The sequence below is a fragment of the Aethina tumida genome, chromosome 2 (genome assembly GCF_024364675.1).
Source record: "Aethina tumida isolate Nest 87 chromosome 2, icAetTumi1.1, whole genome shotgun sequence".
NCBI lineage: Eukaryota > Metazoa > Arthropoda > Insecta > Coleoptera > Nitidulidae > Aethina > Aethina tumida.
In genome coordinates this window covers 4,760,055-4,784,221 of record NC_065436.1, presented here as the reverse complement: position 1 = coordinate 4,784,221, position 24,167 = coordinate 4,760,055, and the positions used below count along the sequence as shown (strand labels likewise).

The 24,167-nt window shown below is 32.3% G+C and overlaps 7 protein-coding genes and 2 non-coding genes across 13 annotated transcripts; 2 read left to right on the top strand and 7 right to left on the bottom strand.

Moving 5' to 3' along the window:
* Positions 1 to 96: 96 nt before the first annotated feature.
* On the bottom strand, positions 97 to 3,343 carry LOC109596254 (heparan-alpha-glucosaminide N-acetyltransferase). Its single transcript, XM_049962860.1, has 10 exons — positions 2,974 to 3,343; positions 2,216 to 2,375; positions 1,822 to 2,008; positions 1,630 to 1,771; positions 1,370 to 1,571; positions 1,144 to 1,314; positions 974 to 1,083; positions 750 to 922; positions 495 to 693; positions 97 to 440 (listed from the first exon to the last, which is right to left on the bottom strand). The coding sequence occupies exons 2-10, from the start codon at positions 2,372 to 2,374 to the stop codon at positions 128 to 130; spliced, it is 1,656 nt and encodes a 551-aa protein (XP_049818817.1). The 5' UTR covers position 2,375; positions 2,974 to 3,343; the 3' UTR covers positions 97 to 127.
* A 1,772-nt stretch (positions 3,344 to 5,115) lies between these two features.
* Positions 5,116 to 6,060, bottom strand: LOC109596250 (phospholipid hydroperoxide glutathione peroxidase-like). Its single transcript, XM_020011748.2, has one exon. It carries the CDS (start codon positions 5,871 to 5,873, stop codon positions 5,211 to 5,213), a length of 663 nt encoding a protein of 220 aa, XP_019867307.1. The 5' UTR covers positions 5,874 to 6,060; the 3' UTR covers positions 5,116 to 5,210.
* Positions 6,061 to 6,307: 247 nt separating this feature from the next.
* Positions 6,308 to 7,283, top strand: LOC109596246 (uncharacterized). 2 transcript variants are annotated; one of them, XM_020011743.2, is made up of 2 exons: positions 6,308 to 6,454; positions 6,576 to 7,283. In XM_020011743.2, exon 2 carries the CDS (start codon positions 6,671 to 6,673, stop codon positions 7,172 to 7,174), a length of 504 nt encoding a protein of 167 aa, XP_019867302.1. In that variant the 5' UTR covers positions 6,308 to 6,454; positions 6,576 to 6,670; the 3' UTR covers positions 7,175 to 7,283. The 2 variants fall into 2 exon arrangements, with proteins under 2 accessions (XP_019867302.1, XP_019867301.1); XM_020011742.2 differs by lacking the exon at positions 6,308 to 6,454 and having other exon boundaries at positions 6,483 to 7,283.
* Positions 7,284 to 7,362: 79 nt separating this feature from the next.
* Positions 7,363 to 10,583, bottom strand: LOC109596227 (sensory neuron membrane protein 2-like). 3 transcript variants are annotated; one of them, XM_049962950.1, is made up of 10 exons: positions 10,200 to 10,572; positions 9,941 to 10,101; positions 9,747 to 9,891; positions 9,415 to 9,690; positions 9,132 to 9,361; positions 8,884 to 9,080; positions 8,472 to 8,590; positions 8,283 to 8,405; positions 8,048 to 8,225; positions 7,363 to 7,878 (listed from the first exon to the last, which is right to left on the bottom strand). In XM_049962950.1, the coding sequence occupies exons 1-10, from the start codon at positions 10,377 to 10,379 to the stop codon at positions 7,832 to 7,834; spliced, it is 1,656 nt and encodes a 551-aa protein (XP_049818907.1). In that variant the 5' UTR covers positions 10,380 to 10,572; the 3' UTR covers positions 7,363 to 7,831. The 3 variants fall into 3 exon arrangements, 2 of the variants coding, with proteins under 2 accessions (XP_049818907.1, XP_019867280.2); XM_020011721.2 differs by lacking the exon at positions 7,363 to 7,878 and having other exon boundaries at positions 7,919 to 8,225; positions 10,200 to 10,569; XR_007547231.1 differs by lacking the exon at positions 7,363 to 7,878 and having other exon boundaries at positions 8,089 to 8,225; positions 8,283 to 8,419; positions 10,200 to 10,583.
* A 457-nt stretch (positions 10,584 to 11,040) lies between these two features.
* LOC109596275 (cilia- and flagella-associated protein 206) lies at positions 11,041 to 13,616 on the bottom strand. Of its 2 annotated transcripts, none has more exons than XM_020011781.2 (6): positions 12,934 to 13,616; positions 12,548 to 12,887; positions 12,274 to 12,499; positions 11,827 to 12,225; positions 11,506 to 11,776; positions 11,041 to 11,452 (listed from the first exon to the last, which is right to left on the bottom strand). In XM_020011781.2, the coding sequence occupies exons 1-6, from the start codon at positions 13,204 to 13,206 to the stop codon at positions 11,057 to 11,059; spliced, it is 1,905 nt and encodes a 634-aa protein (XP_019867340.1). In that variant the 5' UTR covers positions 13,207 to 13,616; the 3' UTR covers positions 11,041 to 11,056. The 2 variants fall into 2 exon arrangements, with proteins under 2 accessions (XP_019867340.1, XP_019867341.1); XM_020011782.2 differs by having other exon boundaries at positions 12,548 to 12,883; positions 12,934 to 13,073.
* Positions 13,617 to 14,146: 530 nt separating this feature from the next.
* Positions 14,147 to 14,360, bottom strand: LOC126264756 (small nucleolar RNA U3). The gene has a single exon (XR_007547413.1). It is a non-coding gene; the product is annotated as a small nucleolar RNA U3 (small nucleolar RNA).
* A 786-nt stretch (positions 14,361 to 15,146) lies between these two features.
* On the bottom strand, positions 15,147 to 15,338 carry LOC126264753 (U2 spliceosomal RNA). Its single transcript, XR_007547410.1, has one exon. It is a non-coding gene; the product is annotated as a U2 spliceosomal RNA (small nuclear RNA).
* Positions 15,339 to 16,750: 1,412 nt separating this feature from the next.
* On the top strand, positions 16,751 to 18,744 carry LOC109596228 (glucose dehydrogenase [FAD, quinone]-like). Its single transcript, XM_020011723.2, has 3 exons — positions 16,751 to 16,946; positions 17,007 to 17,222; positions 17,274 to 18,744. Exons 1-3 carry the CDS (start codon positions 16,751 to 16,753, stop codon positions 18,722 to 18,724), a joined length of 1,863 nt encoding a protein of 620 aa, XP_019867282.1. The 3' UTR covers positions 18,725 to 18,744.
* Positions 18,728 to 23,957, bottom strand: LOC109596229 (glucose dehydrogenase [FAD, quinone]). The gene is made up of 3 exons (XM_020011724.1): positions 23,783 to 23,957; positions 20,393 to 20,608; positions 18,728 to 20,331 (listed from the first exon to the last, which is right to left on the bottom strand). Exons 1-3 carry the CDS (start codon positions 23,955 to 23,957, stop codon positions 18,839 to 18,841), a joined length of 1,884 nt encoding a protein of 627 aa, XP_019867283.1. The 3' UTR covers positions 18,728 to 18,838.
* Between the last annotated feature and the right edge of the window lie 210 nt (positions 23,958 to 24,167).

The following is a 24,167-nucleotide window of genomic DNA, read 5'->3' as shown; positions in this document are numbered from 1 at the left end:
CATGTAAAATTATGTTGTAAAATTGAGACTAAAAGCTCTGATTTTGTATTTTTTGTTTTGAAGTCTTTGTTGCAGATCATAGAAAGCAAAAATGTAAATTTTATGTTAAATTTATTATTTTATATTATTATAAAGTTACAAAAACCTTTTTCCTAAACATGATGTAAGAAATAAATAACCACACAGCTGCTCCCCAAGTGTCACTCATCAAAGATCCAAAATGAGTTTGCCTCATAGAATACAGAGAATCATCTATGTAATTAAACCTCACAGGTAAATGTCCATCAGTCATTTCATGACCTGCATACAACACAATTGCGTTCATCCCAGCAAAGAACAAGGGCTTACCAGTCCACCAGGTTTTGTAGTCAATCAAAAAATAAAACACTGTTAAGACTAAGAAGGCAAAACAAGAAGTCACCAGCACAAAAGATAATGACCTAAAAATGTAATAATTAATTCAATTTGTTTTATTATGATTGGTATTTAATTACCAAAGATTTTTGTTGACTGGAATTACTCCGCCCTCTTTAGAAAACCCACATAAAAGTCCAGCAATAAGTCCAGTCCCTAGACTCCACAACAGCCACCTGAGCATAATTTTAAAATGGCCGTTGGCTTCATTTTTGTATTGCACATAAATGCTTCCTGCTTGAACCCCAATAAAAACGTGGAAGATTGTTGTGAGACAGCCTAATAATGTGTAAGTAAAAATATTGGACATTTTTGTGATAGTAACAGTATAATACCAACGAGTCCCTCCGGATCAAATGGAGTCTTTGTACCAAAAACGTCTTTTATGGTGGGATTTTGGTAGACATGCATGGATCCAAGAATTGATCTGTCTATGTAGCCAGTTGCTCCGCCGACGCATCCAAAATATTTACCTGACTCATGGTCTCCTCCTGGGCCTAAGTAACCACTAAAAGACAAGGTATAAATCGGTGGTTATTAATGGGAAAAATGTACTCACGCTGGGCAGTCTATGGCATGTACTAAAAATACTACAAGAAGGTGGATAATCAAAATGATGAAGGCTACAAGCCAACCCTTCCAAAGAACCAGTACGTCTTTTACTTGGCTCTAAGAAAATACGACATATTTATGTTTTATTTATTATATTTAACTGGGTTTATTTCTTACTAGAAGTCCCTGATTGTATCGTTCATTATCAGTTTCTAAAGTAAACATTAGTATTGTTGTGACGACCAAATAAGCTATTCCAAACCTTTGAAGGACACCCATAATCCTCAGTCCGTATAAATTTGAGCCACCACCCAAAAATATGCCAAGACAAAACAGCTTTAAGGACCTCTAAAAATATTTACTAATGATAAACTCAGTTTAGAGTAAGTATAGAATGGTTTACCAAAAATACGTCATAAAATATTTCTTTTTTGCTGGTTTGTTTCAGTTTAGATGGTAAAGTTATGGGGATGACAGCACCCATAATCCACATGAACCAGGGGAAAATTACGTCTGCTATGTGTAGGCCATTCCATGGAGCATGTTCAATGTAGTAGTACCCTCCTCCTCCAAAATTGGCAAATATCATCATCAAAATTGTCAACCTTAAAATAAACTAATACTAATACTTTTGTTATTATAGTATTATACAAAAGTTGGTACCCTCTAAAGGTGTCTAAAGATTTCATCCGTTTCTTTTTACCACCATCATCTTCATCATCAGTGAACAACTTTGGACACACTCGAGTCAAAGCATAAATGGCCAAGGACAAAAGAGTATATATAACAGTGGCAGATAATATGGCTGAAAATTAGCTTCATTATTGCTATATTTTTTAAATTTTGGCAACTTACGGAAGTATATATTAACGTGCTCCCTGATTTCATCCACTGTGCAGTTGGAGGAGTTTCCAAACACATTATAGACTCCAAATTCTCCAAATTTACCTCCAAAATTACAGGTAATTTCATTTTTGAATTGTGTTTGGTATATCGTGTGGGTGTTCCCGATTTTTAAACCTTTAATGATGCGATAATCACACTAAAATGACACCGAATTGTTGTGAGTATTTTAAAAACAATAAAATGGGTGTTAATTTAAATAATACAGATGTAAACCTTGACTTTTTGTGGTATATAGGCATGTAGGTTAATTGGCATATTCGAATTACATTAAGTGTCAGTTATTATACATAAATATTTTTGTTTTATCATATGCAAACTTGTTTAGTACTTTAAATTTTATTACCTCTACACAGTCGATATGTTTTTCATACAAAACTACATCGTCTCCCAATATGTTCATATAAAATTGGTCCATGCCCAGAGCGTCCATTTCATAAACTCCTCCAGAGGAATCTTTAAAAACAGAGTCTCCATATCTTTCAAATGGCGCCCAAATTGTCATCCTTTAATAAAAATAGAAATAATATTCGTGTAAATCTACGGCAAACTATCTAGAAAGTGAGTACTTAGTAACAATGTGACTATAATAATTCCATCAATAACCACTAATTACATAGTTTATGACACATTATTGTTATTAAATGGATTTTCCGCTTCGGCGAATTTATCTTGGTTGCTTTTCTGTGTTAGATAATAGTTTCAAATAAACATGAAATAAATCGATTTTCAGTTTAGTGAACATTAACATGTATCAATAATTATTCGCCTTCTTTTAATATTTTTTAAATGAAATTACAAGAATAAGACTATTATTTAAATTAATTACTACTACATAATTTTAACATTTAATTTTATGTGTATATTTGTTAAAGTCACTATTGTAGTCATTATTTATTAAAGGGGATTTACTTAGTTGATTATTTGTACTTTAAAATCAGAACGAGATTAATGAATTATTATTTTGTTCTATAGATAAATTAAATAAACCACAATTATAAGATAATACACTGTATACACTTATACAAATATTTTTTTTTAAATCACAACTTACTTAGATAAAACAAAGACTGCACTTCAATAAATAAATGGCGCAATACTTACTTAACAATCACTTTCCACTTTTAAGCAAAAACAATAGATTAAATAGAGGTTGATCACAATGTTTGAATTGTCACTTTTGTTTACGTTACGGTCATTGAAACAAGTGGTACCTGTGTATGTGTGTCAACCAGTCGAATAAGAAAGTGATGTATCCACTTTTAATACCACCACCACACAAACCCGTTCGCAAACAAGATGTAATCAATGCAAAAGCGAAACACCTACAGAATATTGAATATTATCAGCTACCGTTGTATATCATTTTGTTCACGAAATTAAACTTTGTGGTAAAAAGCGACGTGATGAAGTGCCAATGTGTCGTATCGATTTGAAATCACTTCAAGTGAGTGATAACATCTAGGAGGACTATTATAAATCACTCTTTTGATGTAGCAACAAAGATTAAGCGTTAAAAAAGTATTTAAAAAATATTTTTAAAAAAATGTCTTACTTAAAAATATACAAATTAATTTTTAGTACCACTGACCTTCTTATACTTTAATTGTGGTGATGATGTTGGTGATAATTAAGCTGTAACTGCAGTTTGAAACAGAAAGAATTATTATAAACTACAGATATCGTGATATCTTGAACCCATGCATGTATCCAGGAGTAATGTCCAATTAATGAGAATAAATAATAGGATTTAATGATAAAAATAAATAAAGTTTAAATAAAAATATACCTATTAAAATAATTATTTGGGTAAAGAAATAAATATGTGAAGACATGTTTTTCTATAAATAGAAATAAACCAATTTAAAATATTTGAACTTAAATTATTCAATTGAAAAATGAAACTAGTGATTTACCCAGTTACTCAAAAACCACCAAATTGATTGTATGAAATTGTCAAAATTCTCCAAGTACTTTACTGTAAATTTTATCATTGTATATTCACATCTGGAAACTACATTAACATAATACATATATTGATATTTATCCAGAGAAATTTCCTCTCCATTTATGGACTTAGCTTTGAAGGCCTAAATATTTTCAACCATCACCAATTCAGATATTTTTTCTTTCAAGATGTTTTAGCCAGGGACTCCTTGTTGGCTGCATTTTTAACGAATTTAAACAAAGATTATTGTTTCACTATAAAGAATTATATTATTGCATAAATATTATTGGTGAAGAGGCGAATATATGGATGGATATACTTCTATAAATTGAAACCTATATATTTATATATTATTTAACATTTAATGTTTGATGTAAATTATTTAATTAAAAAATAAAATAAAATTTAACATTTTATTCACTCTTTTGCCAAATATTCTAAATATTATAATAATCTAGATAATCATTATAGGCAACCCATAATACAGAATACCACAACCTGTGGTTTACCCATTTACTCAAAAACTGTGTTAAGGCACGATATTTAAATTATTATTATAATCAACACTTTACTTCATGTACTGAATATAATAAGTAGTAATTATCAAACTAATTTAGACTCTGACTTCATTTGTGCCGTTAATTTTGAATGTATAAATGTTTTCAGCCATCACTACAGATATTTTTTTCTTTCAGGATGTCTCAGTCTTCTCTTTTAAGTCGGTGTTATCTTGACCTTTTAATACATTTCTAGGACTCCTTGGTGGATGCATTTTTAACGAATTTATACAACAGTTATTGTTTATTAACAATTCATGTTCACTATTAAGAATTATATTATTGCGTAATTATTATTGGTAAAGAGGTGAATATGTGGATGGATAGGCTCCTATAAATTGAAACCAATCTATTTATATATTAAATACTGTTTGTTAGAACTTAAATTATTTAATTAAAAAAAATAAATTTTAACATTATATTCACACTTTTGCCAAATATTCTGAATATTATAATAATTTAGACAATCATAATAGGCAACCCAGAATACAGAATACCACAGCCTGTGGTTTACCCACTTACTCAAAAACTGTGTAACTGTACGATATTTAAAGTTTTATTACATTATAATTGACAATTACTTCATCTGCTGAATAAAATAAGTAGTAATTATCAAACTAATTTAGACTTTGAACGAAAAATCTAATAATGAAAAATAGGAATTGAAACTAGTTATTAAACTTAGATTATCAACTGTAAACGATCATATAATTTAGGTAACGATTAAGAAATAAATTGAAGTTAATACAAAAACCGTTTATTATCATATTTTATTGTATAACACATATCATAAATCAAACATATTTATTACAAACAGAGGTAACTAAAAATGTAGTTTAGAAAAGTTTCTCAAGTGAATCAACCAACTTAAGAGGCTTAGTTGCGGGGGTATGTCGTTCAACAACTTTTCCCTCCTTGTCAATGATAAACTTAGTGAAATTCCATTTAATATCTTTGCCATTAGGTCCAGCAATTTGTTCCTTCATGTACTTCCACAGTGGATGTGCATTTTTGCCATTCACAGCAACTTTTTCGAACATATCAAACTCAACATTTCTAGACTTAGCAAAATTGCAGATTTTCTCAGAATCACCGGGTTCCTGCCCGCCAAATTGGTTGCACGGAAACGCCAAAATTCTTAAGCCTTTTGTGTCCGAGTACTTACTGTACAACTCAACAAACTGTTCGTAGTTGCTTTTTGTGTGTCCACATCTGGAAGCTACGTTAACAATAATACATACGTGACCTTTATATTTATCCAGAGAGACTTCTTCTCCATTTATGTCGTTAGCTTTGAATTCGTAAATGTTTTCAGCCGTCACTTCAGGTTCGTTGGTTTCTTCGACTTTTGTAGTCTTTTTCTTTTTCGGTTTTGGACTTTCTTGTGCCTCTTCTGGTTCTTCGGGTAGTTTTTTCTTTTGGGCATTTTTAGGTTTGTCTTTTAAGTCAGCGTTGTCCTGATCTTTTGATGCATTTCTGGGGCTCCTTCTTGGCGGCATTTTTGACGAAACTGAATAACCTCTCGAAATGTTAACAGTTTCCGTACACTATTAGTAAATTACAAATATGTCACAAATATTATATTAATCTTTCCGGTAAATTTGGCAAAATTTATATAACTGTTATTAATCCACAAACACAAAAAACATAGAAAAAGTAAAATACGCGGTTCAAATTGTATACAAAATCAAGGCGCCATCTACATGAATTGTGTGGAACGAGAACGAGAAACAATGCAGACACCATTAAGTTAAAATAATTTTATGTTAGGTCGCATTCACAGTAAATCCTTTTTAAAATATCCTAATATCCTAATTTGCGATGACATTCGATTATATCATAAAACTGGTTTATTGAATACGTGATAAAATATCTAAATAATAATTGCAAAATATGAAAATATATCGTTAATGTTTATAAGAACTTTCTGGATTACTTAATGCATACGTAACTTTAACAAAAATAACAACTCATTGTAAACAAACAATGAGATAACCTAACATTTATTGTCTAGTTTATTTGTAAATATCTGAGTGAGACCAAAGGTGACCGAAAATATCTTCCAATAGGACTGCAATAGGTATGTCACGGGATATAAAAACAATTTTAGACAGTCACTACTCTCATTATTATTATTAAGATACGGATAGACTTGATTGGTTTAGTGACCTTGGAGATAAATTACAAAATGTTAATTCCAGGTTATCAATTATTTAGTATTGCGACCATTGCATTCCGCACGTTCGCCACAGTAGCACCAATTTCTCCTCTAAAACCGGCAAGTAACAACCCCATAATGTCTAATCCTGACTATAAAGAAGCCACTTCAATTTACGACTTCACCGTAAACGATATTAATGGTGAGCCGGTCTCCCTGTCCAAATACAAGGGCCACGTTTGTATAATAGTGAACGTCGCATCCAAGTGTGGGTACACCGCCAACCATTACACCGAACTCAACGACTTGTACACCCAGTATGCTGAAAGCAAGGGCTTAAGGATTCTGGCCTTTCCCTGCAACCAGTTCGGTTATCAAGAACCTGGAGACAGTGGGGAAATTTGCCAGTTTGCGAAGGCCAGGAAGGTGGAGTTCGACATGTTTGAGAAGATCAATGTGAATGGTAACAACGCACATCCCTTGTGGAATTATCTGAAGCACAAGCAGGGTGGTACTCTGGGTGATTTCATTAAGTGGAATTTCACCAAGTTCATCATCGACAAAAATGGTCAGCCTGTGGAGAGGCATGGACCCAGCACAAGTCCAAAGGATTTGGTTAAGAATTTGGAGAAATATTGGTAGATTAGAATTAAAAAGCACGTTTTTAATTGATATATTCGTTTACATTTTATATACATGTATGTAATTGTTTCAAATAATGTTATATTTAAATATATTCTTTATTGAATAATTGTTTTTTATTTATTTAATTATTTATTTATTTTAATAGATTGTATTGAATTTTTGAGTACCACCTCGCTCAGAGGTGGAGTGGACCAAAAGCTTCTCGAACTCGCACCGCCAAATCATAAAAATTAATAACACAAAAAGCTCTGTGTCTGTTTAGAAATTAAAAACTTCGCTGAGCTTTTTACGTGGTACACAGTTTTGTGGTACTTCAGTACAAAGTGTTAATACTCAAAGATGTTTTGTTTCTACTTTATAAATATTCTTTGTTTGTTTCGGTTATGGTTGTTGTTCAATCCATCAGCGCAAATTAATAAAAATTAGTTATATTATATACTATATACAGTTTTATTTTCTCCTCAATTCCTTTAACTGAAATATATGATTACATTAATTAATGGTTCAGAGTTAATTGAACCATCATACTTCTCCTTCGAAATAGGCGGAATCGTGCAGAGAACCGGATGGGGTGGTGACTTTACTGTTGCCCAGTGATGGTGGATCCGAGAACGGCTTAAGGTACTTATTATTGAAGAAATGTTCTCTTTATAATCAGGATATAAGGCTACCAAAACTATGATTTTCGCCTCTCTGTAATACTATTAAAAATCTAGTTATTATCTACATGATTTGAGTGAATTGGTATCAAATAAATATTTACTTATTACAAAAGTATATTTATACAATTAATTTAAATAAATAGTTAAATAACATAAGTTACATGCAGTGTTATATCAGTTCTTGATTACTATTATTAATTAGCAGAACCTGTTTCACGATTGATTTTGTATATTTGACAACACTTCACTGCCAGAAGCACTCCAAAAAGAACAGTAATCGCAAAAGTCACAACAATCGATGTAATCATAATGATATTGCCCGAGCTAGCTAATCTGTACGTGTCATCTTTGAGTTCTTCTATATACATTTCAGGTAACTCCATGCTCTACATATAATAAAATAAACATCAATGTTGGTATTAATGAAATATTTAAACAATCACCTCTTCAACCCACAACATTGGTAAAACAGCTCTGGCTATAGAAATTGTATCCATGTGCCCAGTTGGCCTTAGCACCATGTTTAGTTGAATACGTTGGGCACCTTTCAGTACGGTACCCGTGTTCTGAAACGTGGTGACTTAATTTAAATATTTTTATTACAAGACTCGGTACACATTTGAATTGCGTACCGCTTCTATAAGGAAGAATGGCGTGTGCTTCTCCGGATTTGGATTAAGCCCCGTAACTTTGTCGACGTATGACTTATCAGCCGAAACAAAATGAGGCAGGGATAATAAAATGGGAGCACCTGAAAGTAACAAATCACCTAAATTCATTCGAGTCGTACATTTAAAATCAAAAACTAAATTTTATCAACTAAAACTTATTAATTTAACTTAATTATTCTATAGAAGCAATCTGAGTACAGTTGGGACCTGTAATTTAATTAGCAACATCTTCTCCTTCGGGCTTTCCATTATCTCTGGACCCTAGTTTAAGTGAAATCACAAATAAATCATTATCTAAGTTAATAGTTTATGATGTAATACATAATAGAATGTTTGCAATTCGTCATTCAGCTATTTTTGATGATTTACAAACCTACACATGTTTGCAAATCAATTACTCCATTCAAGTAACAACTGGGTTCGCCATACGCATCATTAGTCTTCTTCACACAATAGCAGTCTGTTTCCTCTGCTGAAGTGGCTCTTCTGAATAAATTGTTTGGGGCTTCAAATCTAAAAGCTTTTACGTCTTTGTAAACTTCGAATGACTTTTGATCAACGTGTATCACTCTACAAATATAAGGTTTAACTCATTTCCGGATTGTTTTGAAGCCTCTTAACCTGCATAAGTCGGGAACGAGTACATCTAGTCTCTCTTTGCTCTCAATATTTGGCGAAAATATCGATCCATCAGTTCCTCGTATTTTAGAGCAAACTTCATCGTTTACAGTCTTCAAGGTACCCCAAAAATTCGTGTGCCTGTTCTTGTTCCACTCCCGAATTGACCCTAATAGCCAAGGATTTTTTATTCCCCGATTGACAGTGAAGATGTCATCATTATAGAGTAATTTCTATTAACATTAATTGTGCACAAGGTAAATAAATAAACCTGAATACCACTTACATATCCAAAATACGAAAAATAATGTACGCCATTATATTCTCGTACGGTTTTTAATTTACGAGCGTTTATTTGGATTTGCCTAAGAAGTGTGGTACATTTAATTTTGGAGTCACCTTCTGCATGGTCACAGTCAGTGCCTCTTGCAAATTGTATGCCATCAAATAACAAATCTTTTATTTTCACTTTTACAAATATGTCGTTGATATTTTGAAAAATTCTATGTATGTTGTTTTTAAGGTCCAATTGTTGGTCATCACTGGTTTGATCTATAGTTGTCTAGAAATTATCAATATGCATATATTATGCATGTGTTAATTTACTTAAATACACACCCATAAAATTGGATTTAGCACCTGTACTTCCGTATCGTCATTAAGCACTGAATCTTGTCTAGAAAAATTAAAACTTAAATATTGTTGATAGGAGACTGTGTCTTGATCTGTATTAATATAAATAACACTCCTTCGCCTTCTTTGTCTAAAATATAAGATATTAATTCAGCTTATTTTTTAAAAAATAATCTTACTTGTACACAAAAGGACCAATTTCTTTCACATCAGGTTTGGCCCCACTATATACAACTTCATAGTGGTTGGTAACTTCAAAAACAGTTACTTTAAAATCGGTAGGAAATGGTAATTCTATAAATCTATTCCATTGCTTTGTTCCTTCCTCAAGAGACACCGACTATGTAAATAAAATTAATATACTTGATGTAAAATGTATTAAATAAAGGATAAGAAATATTGTATGTTAAATTAAATATTTCTTTAATTATTACATACCCCTGCCACCTTATTTCTCGTAAGTAGAGGTATTACAAACAATCCAACAATTAAACTTGTAATAAAAGACAGCAGGCTTAATGTAAACATAATACTTAGGCATTTAATGGAAAAGTATTTTAATATGTTCATAGTTTTTGGTTCACTCAAATTTTTGTTGTGCTCGTTTGTTCTTGCCATTCAGTAACTTAATAATCACTGTAAGAACCTGTAATGTATTAAATTTTGCCCAAAACTAACTAAGTAGCCCATTTGATAAAAAAGATCTTGATAATTTTTGGGTGTTGTGTCAAATTAATGACAATTTAATAAGTATAAACAAAGTAGGGTCTTTTTTAATACATTGTCTAGACCAGATAGTTCTTCTGTTCAATGGAGGTTCCAGTTTTGCCTTTTTAGGGATACATTCTAATGAGTAAGACATTTTTTTAACTTATCCAATGCTTCAGTGGCATTGATCATCTGTAGTTGCTTTGATACTGCATTTTTTCCTAAGAGTTCTTGTACAGTCAGCAAAAGCTGATTGAGGATAATATTTGGATTGAAGTACACAGAATTTCAGACATATATTTGATAACAGAGATGTTTATCATAGGTTGGTTTATGTTTGACAAATTTTAATGAATGGACCCATTTTACAATTAGTGATGTTGTTATTGGAACTGTCAAGTTAAGCCCATTTTATTGAGGGTTAAATCAGCATTTATATACAAATCTTCAAATGACTTTTGAAGAAATGTTTCACTATCCTGGACACTCTATAAATATAACTAATAGTGACGAAGTGGGTCCATTAAATGTTCCCTCTGTTCATCACCAAATAAAATATAATATTACCACAAATCTTTCATTCACATTTAATTTTTATTCATATCATCATTTTCACAAGTTTTTGTTTTACGAATTGGCCTAGTTAAGTCAATGTCAATAAATTTACTATCCAATCTACCCCTTAATCCAAACAAGAATCTCTTCTTTTGAAATGTGTTCACGGATTTGTCGGTTTTGGTGACGACGAGTTTTTCCTTCTGTTCTGCTGTCTGGACAGGAACTGACCATTTTTTGTAAATTATGCCTGTTTGTGTGGAGGATGTTCTACAATGGGTGAGTTTAGCTTTTAACAGTGCTTCCCTTCTGAGATCCCAAACGTTCCACTTATACGTTGGGGAAATAAAACTTGGTATGTGGCCCTCACATTGCACGTCAACAGTGATACCACTCACCCTTATTTTTTTGGTAGGACTGAAGTGCAACTAAAATAAAACATTTTTTTGGTAAACTTTAATGTTAAATTTTTATCTTTTACCGTGTGTTCCATAATTATCTCCAGGGCATTAAATAAGTCGAACAGTTCTATCAGAAATACTTTGTTTCTGGCCAACTCAAGAAACCTCAGGATGTTTTCGGTGAAATCATGGTACCAAGCTGTATAACTTCGGTAATCAGAGAAAAGGAAGTTCCAGTTGTTATTATAAACAACAACTCCTGCCTCAGTACTTCCAGGTATTAGCATACCATTGGCAAACACCAGTTTATAAATGTCGTATCCGTGGATGGTCAATTTCTCACCCTTTTCGCTGTTGAATAACATAAATAAATACCGGTTAAAATGTTGGAAAAGACTCACATTATTTCTCTATAGGTTTTTATTTTAGTAAATTTATAATTCTGAGTTTTATATGGGGGTGTAATTTTCGTGGTTCTCCAGTTGAAATCCCTTTTGAGTGTTAAATTTGCTACACACGTATCAATTAACTCTTCTGGATATGTTGGTATGTTAACTAACTCAGTTATCATTGTCAGTATTTTGTTTATGTGTAGTAAATATATTCCTTCGTACTGCATACTTCTCCAAATAATGGCATGCTTTTCTAGAAGAGGAAATACTTTTGAGGAAGGCACTGCTACTCTACTCAAACAAGTGGCTTCTATGCACTGATAATTTGATGCGTATTGTAGTTTACCAATTCTGACACGATCATATTTTAGTATATGTAGAAGTTTAAAGCAGTAAATTTGATATTGTCTACAAAAACATGTTTTATCTATTATTAATGTGGGTCATGTAGCTTACCTATAACACACCAGTAGATCTTTAAGGAATTCAACGTCAGTGAGGAGGCTTGAGGGTCGCAGTTTCATTTCTGTGCAATATCCATCTTTACAATTAAATCTATAAGCGTTATTTAATACCGTCGTCAACTTGTTAATTTTACCTTCTAACTTATTTACTATCACTTCTAGAGATACAAGTAAACAGTTTTTGTTTATTGATAAAATTTGGATTAAATCTGGGATACCTATAATAGTGTTATTAATTGTGAATCTAAAAGAACAATTAAATTAACCTTCGCCCCCCTTTAGAGAGTCTTTATTGAATAGACGGATACCACAAATAAGTTTGGCTATGTATTCTAATTGTTCCTTCTTCTGATCCTCCGGTAAACTGGCAAATTCTCTTATTTCATCGTCGTCCATGATACTTCTTAAGGCATACAACCCTTCGTCCTTTACTCCATCCTTAAGAGGACTGCCCATTGCGAAAGTCAACGTGGAATACGCCCCCAATTTTTTCTTAAAAGCCGTCATTTCTTCTTCGGTGTGTATCTCAGTCTTTTTGATAATTAATTTGCATAATGTTTTCAGTTTTTTGTCCAATTTCGAGTTTTCTTCCTCTATTAACTCTTCCTTAAAACATAATTTATTGTTTCAAGTTAACCGGAGAAATATTTACCTTAGTTTTGAAATGTTCCATGAACGACCACTGAATTTTCAGAGTTATCAACTCGGGTGTGTTCGGTTGTTTACACTTTTCCACAACCTTTTTTACGAACGCAATGACGGCGTCCCTGTTGCTAAGAATGTTTGCGGATATTCCGTGCTTGGGATTTAGATACAGTAACCTGACGTAAAAGTAAATGAAGCCTTCTGCAACGTTAATGGAATTTCGAAAGCATTCCCGCTTTATTTCCCTCGAAATGTTGCGTATTGTACTTGTGTGATCCATAATAAAAACAAACAGATAACAAAAATATCGGAGCAAAATTTACGTTGTCACTGTGACATTATATTAGACAGTGTCTTGATCGACCTAGTTAGTAATGATGGCCAACCTGATTACTTATTATAATTATTTAATTGTGGGTCGAAATGAATGGCCGTAATCCCCAGGATGGATCCACCTTGTCGTGGTCCTGGAGGCTCAGTACCGCTCCACAATCCAGTGGCAGTGGGAAGCTAACGGATCCATCCCAACAAGACCAATCCTTCCTCAGATTGGTCTTAGTCTTTCCGAACCAGTCTACAGGGATTTTTTTGTCTTCTGACTATCCTCCCTCTCGACAAAAAAAATCCACCCTTGCTACATATAATTATTTTTTAATTATTTAAAATAGGGTCAAAACCAATGATTCGACCCCTTCCTTGAGAAATTTTCAAAAAAGAATTTAAGAAATTATAACGGTTTAACCATAAAAAATTCAATTTATGTTACACTCATTGTGAAAAGCAGGTAGTTTGTAGAGTACAGCGACATCTGTAAGAATATATCAGAATTAATAATAAACGGAAACTTTATTTATATTTAATCTTTGTTGAAAATTATAAATTGATAAAAAGTAACAATTTACACCGATAAAAAAGTATATTTTTTTTAGAATGAATGGTTGCGGACAGACAGTGTCTGTCTGTCTGTTAGAATATGTCAATTTTGGGTAATAATAAAATATGGGTAAGTAAAAAAAGTTTTAATCAATTGACAATTTGGAACACACACACACACATTTTATTAAAAAACGGGAGAAATATAAATGAATTTATAATTAATTTATTTACGTTCCCGAGAATAATGTGGATAGTTTTTGGCATATGTTTCTCACACATAATCATTGAAATAGATCAAAACTCACACACACACCATAAAAAATTTACGTTCATTGGATCAAAGTATCGCTCAGATCGTTTTGCATCCATTGCCTAAAACTATGAAATTTTAGGTGAACGATCATCGGATGCTGCGCAAATTCCCAAAGAGAATTCGTCAGCCTGTCTCACGCTCAGGATACAAAACCTCATCTCGTCATCGCGATTGCGACAACTCTACGTTTGAGTAGAGAGTATGCGAAGATATACTACAGAAATGATCCTGTGAAGTATGATCTTGTCCGAAAATTGAGGTAAAATTTAATTTATGCAACGTAACTGTATGTACAGCGGCAGCTTATGGATTCTCGCGACATCTATACGGATATTTCTGAATTAAAGTTACAAATGTTTTATATTTGGCAATTTGTTCCATGATAATTTTGAGTGTACAAATAATATTAAAAAAAATAATCACAAATTAAAAAAAAAGTTGATATCAGAAATCCACTAATATCAAATACATTAAGTATGTTAACTTGTATATGTAATTAACATTTAAGTAATGGAATTTTATTTTATATTTATTAACATGTTATCAAATAAATAATATATATATTTTGTTTTTTTAAGTTCTTATCTTTATATAGTAGTAGTAATTTTATGTTGTAACTAAACAAAAAGTTTATTTTCTGTCTAAAAAATAATTTTATTATACTAAATTAACAAAAATTATTTATTATTAGGAATATTAAGTTCACTTTATTCAATTCTTCTGAGTACTTTATAAACTAGCTAAGAACTTGTATAGTTCGTAAAAACTAGCTAGTACGCAAAGAAACCAATTTCCATGGCTAATTTAGTTGAAGTTTAATTAATGAATGAATGAATTAATTTAAAATAAAATAATCGTTTGTGGTAGTGAGTCTTAAAATCACGCCAAGGTGGACTCACCAGATTCTTCATATATTTAAAATCCATCTTTGATGGATGTGGTAAATATAAATATATAATTCTTTCCATATTTGAAAATAAGGAAGTCTAGAATCATGATGTAAAATAAGAGTAAGAATTTTGTTTTATTAACTTTTATGGGCCGATCCCGGAGGTACTGCAATACCGGGCCAACCCGCGACAGAGGTGGAGCAAGCCCCTAACCCTCCATCAATTTCCAAAAATCAGTTTAATATACTGGCACCGCATGCGGTGCGTATCAGATATTAAGCTGATAAGAACAGATACTACACTTTGATCTTAGCCATAGGGCCGAGAAGCGATAACGAAAATTTGCCAGTTTCCACTATTTCACGTATATTGTTGCATCAACAGTGGTGAGATAGACGCATGGGGCACTCTGTATTCTATGTTCAAAATATGGAATTCTTTAATTAATTCATTTCTATATAGCGACATCTATCACCTACGGGAAGAATTTATATACCATGATGAAAAAAAAGAACATACGAAGAAGAAATAAAACATATGAAGAAAAAACTAGCTTGTTTTGATTAAGACCTTATTGGTATTAAAAGTATGCAATAAGTTAAACAGCATCACTATATGTAGGTTTAAACTATAAAACATAACCTAATTTTTTCAAGTTTGTTGGGCTGTAATCTTTACTACAGGTTTGCTGAATCAAAAGACGTCAAGACTGGCAAAAAAGCCCCTTGATAACTGGGTTTGGAAGACTTGCCGAACTTGGATCCGTTACGTTAGTTCTTCACTCCCACTGACTTTTTGGAGTGATATTGACCTCCAGGACCACAAGATGGATCCATTATGGGGGTGTTTGAGTCTTTTTATATAATTCCGTCACTGAGTCTAGGTTGGAATGGAAGGGAGGGGTCAAATAGTTTGGAAGTGACCTGACAATATGTCTAACGAAGGTATAAGTATTGGTCAACCACGAAATAATGTGTAAAAATGAGTCTTTAAAAAAATTTTGTTTAATTAAAATAAAAAGGTCTTCTTGGGGCGTCAGACATTGCCAACTCAGTGTTGCGATACGACCGAGTGACAGCGGATTATAATCAGAGAGATCATATCCCGAAATCATCATCCGCCACAGTGGATCAGTTAAGACCCTACTGAAGACGATTTGAAATTTGGTTTTTTCAATTACTTAATCACACTCCTCAATTGAATGTTGGTGGTATAGACGAGTGAGAGACATCTATTAAGATGTACCAGTTACTATTAGTACTCTGTGTAAGAGAAGTGAAGTTTGACTGTTGGCTTATAGAGGGCGCCTCTTGTTATACACCTCATCAATTCTTCCATGATACCACCACAATTTCAAAATTTCCAAAGAAGAATTCAGAATCTCTCTGATTGGCTTTGTTCTTCTGAGCTCAGCTTCTTTCCTTCTATAAAAAAAGATAATTTGTTAGTATTATAAAATAAAACAGTGTAATAATTATTCCAATCTCCATTTTCTTGAATGATATAATATATAATAAGGCAGCAATTTAAATAATTACAGCGAAATTTTCCTTCGTAATACTTGATTGTAATTATAACACCTTCAAAACGTTTAATAATTGAAAAATGATCACGAAATTATGTTTAATCTTAATTTGTATAATTACTACGTACGCCTTGTACAATATAAATAAAACAACATGATATTTGTAATATAATATTTGACTCAGAGGTTCCGTTTATACAAAGAATAAATGCTATATAGGATGCCTAGTGATCAATTGAATCATATGTTGAAGTTCTTCATGGTGTTAACTATTTCAACAGTAGTAATTAGTTGTAACTTCAATCAAGATACCTATCCATTGGAAAAACTAATTTTGAGTAATATAGAAGAATGTCAAGACTACAAATTTCCCACAGATTCCAAGGAGTATACTCCAGAGAACAAAGTACCAGAAGGTAAGCATGAAAATTCTATAATTTTAGATTATGCGTATAGACAAAAAATCTTTGTTTAAGATTTTGGACTGTTTGATTTTATTATCATCGGAGCAGGATCAACAGGAACGGTCTTAGCAAACCGACTATCAGAACAGAGAGAGTGGTCCATCCTTTTGTTAGAAACTGGTGAATACTCATCGGATTTCACTGACATCCCTTCAATGGCTCCAATTAACTTGCATTCTAAATACAATTGGGGTTACAATTCTACGCCTCAACACAATTCATGCCTTGGTAAGTTGAAAAGATAAAACAGATATAAACCAACAAAACTTCAATTTGAAGGTACTCCTTCCTGTTTCGTACCAAAGGGGCGAGGCGTGGGTGGTTCCTCCATCATAAGCGCTGGTATTTACATCCGGGGTAATCCTAAAGACTACGACCGATGGGAAGCAATGGGTAACAAAGGTTGGACATACAAAGATGTACAAAAGTATTTCACAAAGGTGGAAAACATGTCTTATTCCAATAACCAATTTGTGAAAGAGAATTCCCATGGAAACGATGGACTAGTGAATGTTGAATTTGTTAAATCCAACTTTCTAACAGAAACGTTCTTTAAAAGCCTTCAGGACTTTAATTTAAAACCTACTGATGTAAATTCAAAGGAACAAATTGGGTACTCTTCGGCTCCCGTTACAACTAAACGAGGAAGAAAAGTTGATGGAGGTAAGGCATTTATATTGCCCATTTTATACAGAAGAAACTTAAGAGTACTCACCAATGCTTTTGTAACAAAAATCAATATGGCGGGCAAAGTGGCAAAAGCTGTAACTTTTTCTAACAGAGGTCGTTTATATAAAGCACGAACGAGGAAGGAAATTATAATTTCAGCAGGATCAATAAATACCCCGCAACTTCTAATGTTGTCAGGAATTGGACCTAAGGAACAACTGAGGAAACATGGCGTAAGACTTGTTCAGAATCTTCCAGTAGGGTCGACTTTACTAGAACATCCAGTGTATCATGGTTTAACGTTCACCAGTAACTTGAAGTATCCCACGAAATCATTTCGGGAACACATTCGTGACTACTTGTGTGAAACAGGTCTGTTGACTAAGTCATTCGGAATATCTGCAGTTGGTTTTTACAAAACTAATTTAACTGCCCATGAAGGCACTCCAGACCTGGAGTTGTTATTTGGAGAAGTTAACTGTAATGAACTACATTCCACGTCAAATAATCTTCAAGATTACAATCTAAATCTGAAGGGTAATCATTGTTTTGCGATTTACCCCATAGTACTACATCCGAAATCTAAAGGGAGTGTACTCCTAAAAAGTAAAGACCCTTTTGAATTTCCACAAGTAGATCTAAAATTATTATCTGATCTTGAACAATATGACTCCAAAATACTACTTGAGGGTATTAAATTAGGTCTCAAATTGGTACAAACTGAGGCATTCAAAAAAATAAGGGCCAGGCTAGCAACACCTCCCCTTAAACCATGTTCCCTGTACAAGTTTTCATCAGAAGAATATTGGAACTGTACTATCCCTTATTTTACTCATTCCATGTTTAATATAGTTGGTACGTGTCCAATGGGTACTGATCCTAAAGAAGAAGCTGTGGTAGACCACAACTTAAATGTACACGGAGTAAAGAACTTGAGAGTGGCTGATTCAAGTGTCTTTCCTTCTACCATGAGTGGTCATCCACATGCCACTTGTTTGGTAATTGGAGAGAAACTATCTGACATTATAAAGTCTAAATACCTAAATAATTTAAAAACTTAAAACGAAATGTGTATACTTTATTTGAGGCTGTTACAATTACATAAAAATGGTTTATAATATTGTATAATTTATTTAATTATAATAAATAATGGTTCCCAAGTAACAGGTATTTTACTATAGTACTCCGTAATTTCTTTTAATAATGTCAGAGCCTTTTTCTGCAACCATTGTGACGGCAGCATTAGGATGTCCAGACAATGGGAAAGGTATGACGCTGGCATCTATAACCCTCAAGTTTGAAAATCCGTGAACTGTCAAATTGGCATCCACAATGTCCCCTTTTTCTGGCTTCGGCCCCATTGGACAAGTACTAATGGGGTGATAAATATCCACCGACATTTGCCTGAGGGCACAGTACCAGTAATCTTTAGAAAGATATTTATGTTGGTTGCAGGCTCTTAGTGGACCTCCAGTTATGGTGGCGTTGATACTTTTGAAGGCTTCAGTGTTTATTAATTTTAAAGTCAATTGTATTCCTTGGTAAAGTGTGTCTATGTCTCTATTATCAGGGTCGGACAAAAACCTGGTGTCAATTTGAGGGTAAGCATAAGGGTCGTTTCCATTGAGTCTTACCGTCCCTGTGGATCTTGAGTGCAACGCTATGACATACACAACGAAGCTGCTTAGTGGATTGGGCTTGGCCCACACGTCATCGAAAGTTTGCTGGGTTAATAAAAATGCTCTTTTGGACAAAGGGTTGGTGGCATTCGAAGGGATCATCATGAGTTCAATGTCGGGGTAGCCAGTCCCCTTGGTGAAGTTGGATTCGTAGAAGCCTACTCCTTGATTGCCTCCTGGGACTGTCAGTGCGCCAACGCCATTGAAGTAGTCTTTAACGTACTGCTGGTATGGTACTGAAGGCAAAGAGGCGTTAGTGGTAAAAATCAAGCCATAAAAAGCAGCATGATTCTTAAGATAAGAGCCAACTTCTAAGTCGGCCACTTGAGGCACATTCTTTTCTTTAAGGTGCTTCGCCGGACCTACACCAGAAAGTAATAGCAGCTGAGCCGTGTTGTATACTCCGGCAGATACAATAACATCCTTGGTCGCATTGGCACGATACAATGTACCATTACTGCTAAAAATTACTCCTGTGGCCCTAATCCTGCTTCTGGTGGTTTTTGTTGTCAAGATTTTCGTCACGTAACTTTGAGTTAACAACTTTAAGTTGCTTCTGTTGTTTAAAATTGGGCGCAGGAAGGCTTTGCCGTCGTCCTCTCTTTTGCCACGGATTGTGTTGATCTGAGCCGGAGAAGCAGCAATCTTATTGGCGTTGTAATCATCAATGGGTACGCCTATTTCTTCGTTGGCTTTCAGGAAGGCATCCAGCTGCGGATTCAATGTTGGCCTGTGGAATTCCACATTTAAATACCCATCACGACCGTGATACTCTAAGTCTACGGGTGCTTGCACTGGGGGTATGGGGTTGAAGTGTTCGACCTTTTTGAAATAAGGCAGGACGTCTTTGTAGGACCATCCGGGATTTCCTAGGGCTTCCCAACGATCGTAATCTATTTTGTGGCCTCTGGAGTAGACTAGGCCGTTTATGAGGGTTGTTCCTCCGACTCCTTTACCTCTTGGCAAGGCGCACTTGTGGTCTATCATTCCTGGAAATTTTACTCTTATGTTAACATATGTTTGACCAGATTAACTTTGACTTTTTATTACCTAAACAAGACGTAGTTTGTGGTGTACTGTTGTACCCCCAATTATATTTACTGTACACCAAGGGGTAATACATTAAAGGTATGTCTGTAATGTCATTTCCAAATGACCCAGCTTCTAGTACTAAGATTTTCCAGTTTTTTATTTCTGATAAACTGTTGGCCACAACTGATCCTCCTGATCCAGTTCCGATTACGATGAAGTCGAATGTTCCATAGTCTTGAACAAAAGTAGGTCAAACATTTATTTATCATTTCCATGTCTTGGTTTGACATGTTGTATGATTTATGTCCTTGTGTACCCACAATAATGTATTTAAACAATTAAATTATTACGGTAATGGTTTTTAATATGTCTAGATAGGTATTATCTTTTAGTTTTTAGAATACTTGTAATCCATATCGCCAACCATAAATAATTTTTTAGTGTTTTCCAGTTTTATATTAATACCAAGAAAGAATTAGATAGTTGTTTGTGTAATTATGGAGGATAGAGTAATATTTTATGCTCTGAATAATTATAACAAATACTTGTAGAATCTATGAAATTGTTATTGTCATGACAATTAGTGATTCAACCATGAAGCAAACAAATATGACATTGGTGTTTATTCGTTTCATATTTTACTTAAGCAATTAAAGCCACAAAAATATTATTTTCTCGTGTCATATTTTATACAAAATTGATATTTTATATCGAATTTCTTTGTGCCATATACGTTACTTACTGTACAATTTGAACTAAACAAACTAATTTAAAATATTTATGTAAATGTGTATGTATTTAAGGAATGTTTCCAGTATTTTTCAAAGGTATTATTATTGTAATTATAAATGTAAAACCTGTTGACGTAAAAATGTTACACATTTGAGGGATATCTAAAAAACATTAAATAAATTCACATAAATATATTGCACTTATGTCGGTAACTATAATTACTAACATTATTCTTTCTTCTATTGATAAATGTCAAAAAATTAATAGTTATTATTTCTTTAAAAATTACAATTAGCTAAAGTGACTTATTTAAATACAAAATAGGCACAATACTTAAAATAAGTTTATAAATTACTCGATTAAAGTTGTGTTGTGTATTTTATACTAATTTCTTCTGATTGAAAAGTATTATCCGTCTGAATCTTGAGAGAGACAACAAAAGTCTCCCACTACGGGGCAAACTGGAGATTTTTGCTGTCTCTCTTGTGCATGATATCTCTTTCAAGATTCAGACGGAGTGATGTTCCACAAGGAACAGTGCTGGGGACAGTTTTGTTCAACTTATACATAAATGATATTGTGAAATATGTTTGGAAGTGTAATATTTGTATGTTTACAGACTATAATTTTGTGCATTGATGGTAATGATATTAATTATGTATAAAACTGTAAATTAGAAGTTATCTGTCACTTTTATGTTGATAGGTATGACTTATATACAATATATAAGGAGTTTCTAAAATGGATAGTCAGTTAGAATATGTCCCTCACTACGGAGCAAAGTGGAGACTTTTGCTGTCTCTGTCGTGCATGGTATCTCTCTCAAGATTCATACGGAGTAAATGCTTTTCTATCAGTATACTAAAGTATAAGTTACATCCAAATTAACAAATGAAATTGATGTTCCACAAGGAACAGTGCTGGGAACTGTTTTGTTTAACTTATACATAAATGCTATTGTGAAATATGTTTGGAAGTGTAATATTTGTATGTTTGCAGACTATATAATGTTCTACATTACTGGCAAGAATATTGAATATGTTTAAAACTGTAAATTAGAAGTCATCTGTCATTTTTAAATGGATCTGTGATAATAGTTAAGTATAAAAAGATATAAATCTAAGTTTATGTTGGTAGATATGACTTATATACAATATATAAGTAATTTTTAAAATGGATAGTCACAACATGTCCAATAATGCAGATAATTTTTTTCCTGAAAAAGTACAGCCCTACAAGTTCAATTTTAAACATTGTTTCTCTCATATTTCTGTAACCTTTTGTCCAATCGTGTTTAAATTTGATATGTATTATCCTAAAATACATATCTCTGATTCAATGCAATAAACTTTATCCATATTAGTGGCGTAGATTCTTGGGAGGTTCCCCTCTTTTTCTCTTCCTACTTTCTATACCATTGAATATTTTTTAAAATTATTAAGTTTTCTATATTATTTGCACAATTTGGAAGAAAAAAAGTGCTCTTGATTAATTTCGATTAACACAGCCGTTCTTGAGATATTTCATATTTAATGTTCACTATAATTTTCTTCGAACATTAAAACTGAAATATCTTTAAAATGGGTCTGTTAATCACAATTAATCAAGAGTACCTTTTTTCTTCTAAATTGTGAAAGAATACAAAAAAGTTAATAATTTAAAAAAATATTCAGTGGCGTAGAAATTAGGACGAGAAGAAGAGGAGAAACCCTCTGAATCTGAAACTTTTTCAGAAAAAATAAATTATTTAGGTTTTCTTCATTTTTGAACGTTTTCTAATTGTTCTTAAATTTTGATCACCTATTTTGAAAACAAAATTAATGATTGGAAATTTGAGAAAGTAACAAAAATTAAACTTCCAGGTGTAAATATAAAATCTTAAGTTTTAATTATAATTATGTATAAATATAATTTACAACAAAAATATTTATTTAGAAGAATTTAAATAAATCCATGAAGATAATATTGAAAGCCAATGAATATATTCCAATATAAAAATATGTTGAAGGTGACAAGCTTTTTGGATATGAATCAAAAAATTATTTTTAAAATAATTATTGTTATTATTATTGTTAAAATATAATTACTTCAAAAAATAAATAAATTTGACTGTAGTTATTAAATCATTTCTTGTCAATAGCATACATAAATTAACATGATTAAAAATATGGAATTATTTATTTTTATCAATAACCATGACTTTTATAAAAATGTTGAATTTAAAATGAGTATTTTATATAACAGGTTCTGAAAATCAAATTTTAAAAATTTGTAACAAATTCTATATCATAATTATCAATGAAACAAAAAATATATATAAACCAAAATATAAATAAACTTTCCTTTATGGTGGGTAACCATTAATGAATAAAGTTCATTTAAATATTTTACATATTAATATGCTATAACTACTCGAAAAAAGAAAACAAAATAGTAAAAGCAAAAATAGTACAATGTTATTGGTTTATTATGGACTAATTAATATATTTTATATTAAATTACATTTATTAATGGGCAATCAATGAAACGTGAGAAAGTTTAACTAACATAGTTAATAAATATTTATATGTTATAAATACCACACTTCAAATCCTCCAGTTCCAAATAATTATATTAATTGAATTAATTAAAAAAAAATAATTGTATCATATTAATATTTATTAAATTAAAACTTACCTTTTATAGATGTACTATTTGGCTCATATTCTGATGCATTAACTGGCAATTGATAAGACTCAGAGTTATGAATAGAATTTAAGACAAACTCAGTAAACGAATCAACAGTGGAAGAGTAATTTTGGCCCAATACCCACAAAGGTAAGCACGTCAATATCAAAGTGGTAGCTTGCATTTTGACAAATACTTTTAATGCAGTTTATGGAAGTGCTTGCTTATATACCAGACACATGAATATGAATACGAAAACAATAAAGATAACTAAATAAATAATTGCATTTTCTTTAACCACTTATGGTCTAATTTGCAAACTATCCATTTTATTGCGTGCCATTTATTTAGTGAATTTTAAAAATTTGATATGATATAATTTCCCATTAATAGA

What these genes read in the sequence shown, in the direction of transcription:
- LOC109596254 (XM_049962860.1), bottom strand. Translation starts at nt 2,374, where the DNA reads ATGACAATTTGGGCGCCATTTGAAAGATATGGAGACTCTGTTTTTAAA. An exon ending in TCTTTAGACACCTTTAGAGG is followed by an intron (nt 1,572 to 1,629) that starts GTACCAACTTTT and finishes GTTTATTTTAAG; the next exon opens with GTTGACAATTTTGATGATGA. An exon ending in CATGCCATAGACTGCCCAGC is followed by an intron (nt 923 to 973) that starts GTGAGTACATTT and finishes CTTGTCTTTTAG; the next exon opens with TGGTTACTTAGGCCCAGGAG.
- LOC109596250 (XM_020011748.2), bottom strand. Translation starts at nt 5,873, where the DNA reads ATGCCGCCAAGAAGGAGCCCCAGAAATGCATCAAAAGATCAGGACAAC.
- LOC109596246 (XM_020011742.2), top strand. Translation starts at nt 6,563, where the DNA reads ATGTTAATTCCAGGTTATCAATTATTTAGTATTGCGACCATTGCATTC.
- LOC109596227 (XM_049962950.1), bottom strand. Translation starts at nt 10,379, where the DNA reads ATGGCAAGAACAAACGAGCACAACAAAAATTTGAGTGAACCAAAAACT. An exon ending in ATTTTTCGTATTTTGGATAT is followed by an intron (nt 9,362 to 9,414) that starts GTAAGTGGTATT and finishes TAATGTTAATAG; the next exon opens with AAATTACTCTATAATGATGA. An exon ending in TGATTTGCAAACATGTGTAG is followed by an intron (nt 8,591 to 8,883) that starts GTTTGTAAATCA and finishes TGTTACTTTCAG; the next exon opens with GTGCTCCCATTTTATTATCC.
- LOC109596275 (XM_020011781.2), bottom strand. Translation starts at nt 13,206, where the DNA reads ATGGATCACACAAGTACAATACGCAACATTTCGAGGGAAATAAAGCGG. An exon ending in TGGAACATTTCAAAACTAAG is followed by an intron (nt 12,888 to 12,933) that starts GTAAATATTTCT and finishes TTATGTTTTAAG; the next exon opens with GAAGAGTTAATAGAGGAAGA. An exon ending in AGATAATTATGGAACACACG is followed by an intron (nt 11,453 to 11,505) that starts GTAAAAGATAAA and finishes GTTTTATTTTAG; the next exon opens with TTGCACTTCAGTCCTACCAA.
- LOC109596228 (XM_020011723.2), top strand. Translation starts at nt 16,751, where the DNA reads ATGCCTAGTGATCAATTGAATCATATGTTGAAGTTCTTCATGGTGTTA. An exon ending in AGAGAACAAAGTACCAGAAG is followed by an intron (nt 16,947 to 17,006) that starts GTAAGCATGAAA and finishes TCTTTGTTTAAG; the next exon opens with ATTTTGGACTGTTTGATTTT. An exon ending in TCAACACAATTCATGCCTTG is followed by an intron (nt 17,223 to 17,273) that starts GTAAGTTGAAAA and finishes TTCAATTTGAAG; the next exon opens with GTACTCCTTCCTGTTTCGTA.
- LOC109596229 (XM_020011724.1), bottom strand. Translation starts at nt 23,957, where the DNA reads ATGCAAGCTACCACTTTGATATTGACGTGCTTACCTTTGTGGGTATTG. An exon ending in AAATAGTACATCTATAAAAG is followed by an intron (nt 20,609 to 23,782) that starts GTAAGTTTTAAT and finishes CTTTTGTTCAAG; the next exon opens with ACTATGGAACATTCGACTTC. An exon ending in ACAAACTACGTCTTGTTTAG is followed by an intron (nt 20,332 to 20,392) that starts GTAATAAAAAGT and finishes TAAAATTTCCAG; the next exon opens with GAATGATAGACCACAAGTGC.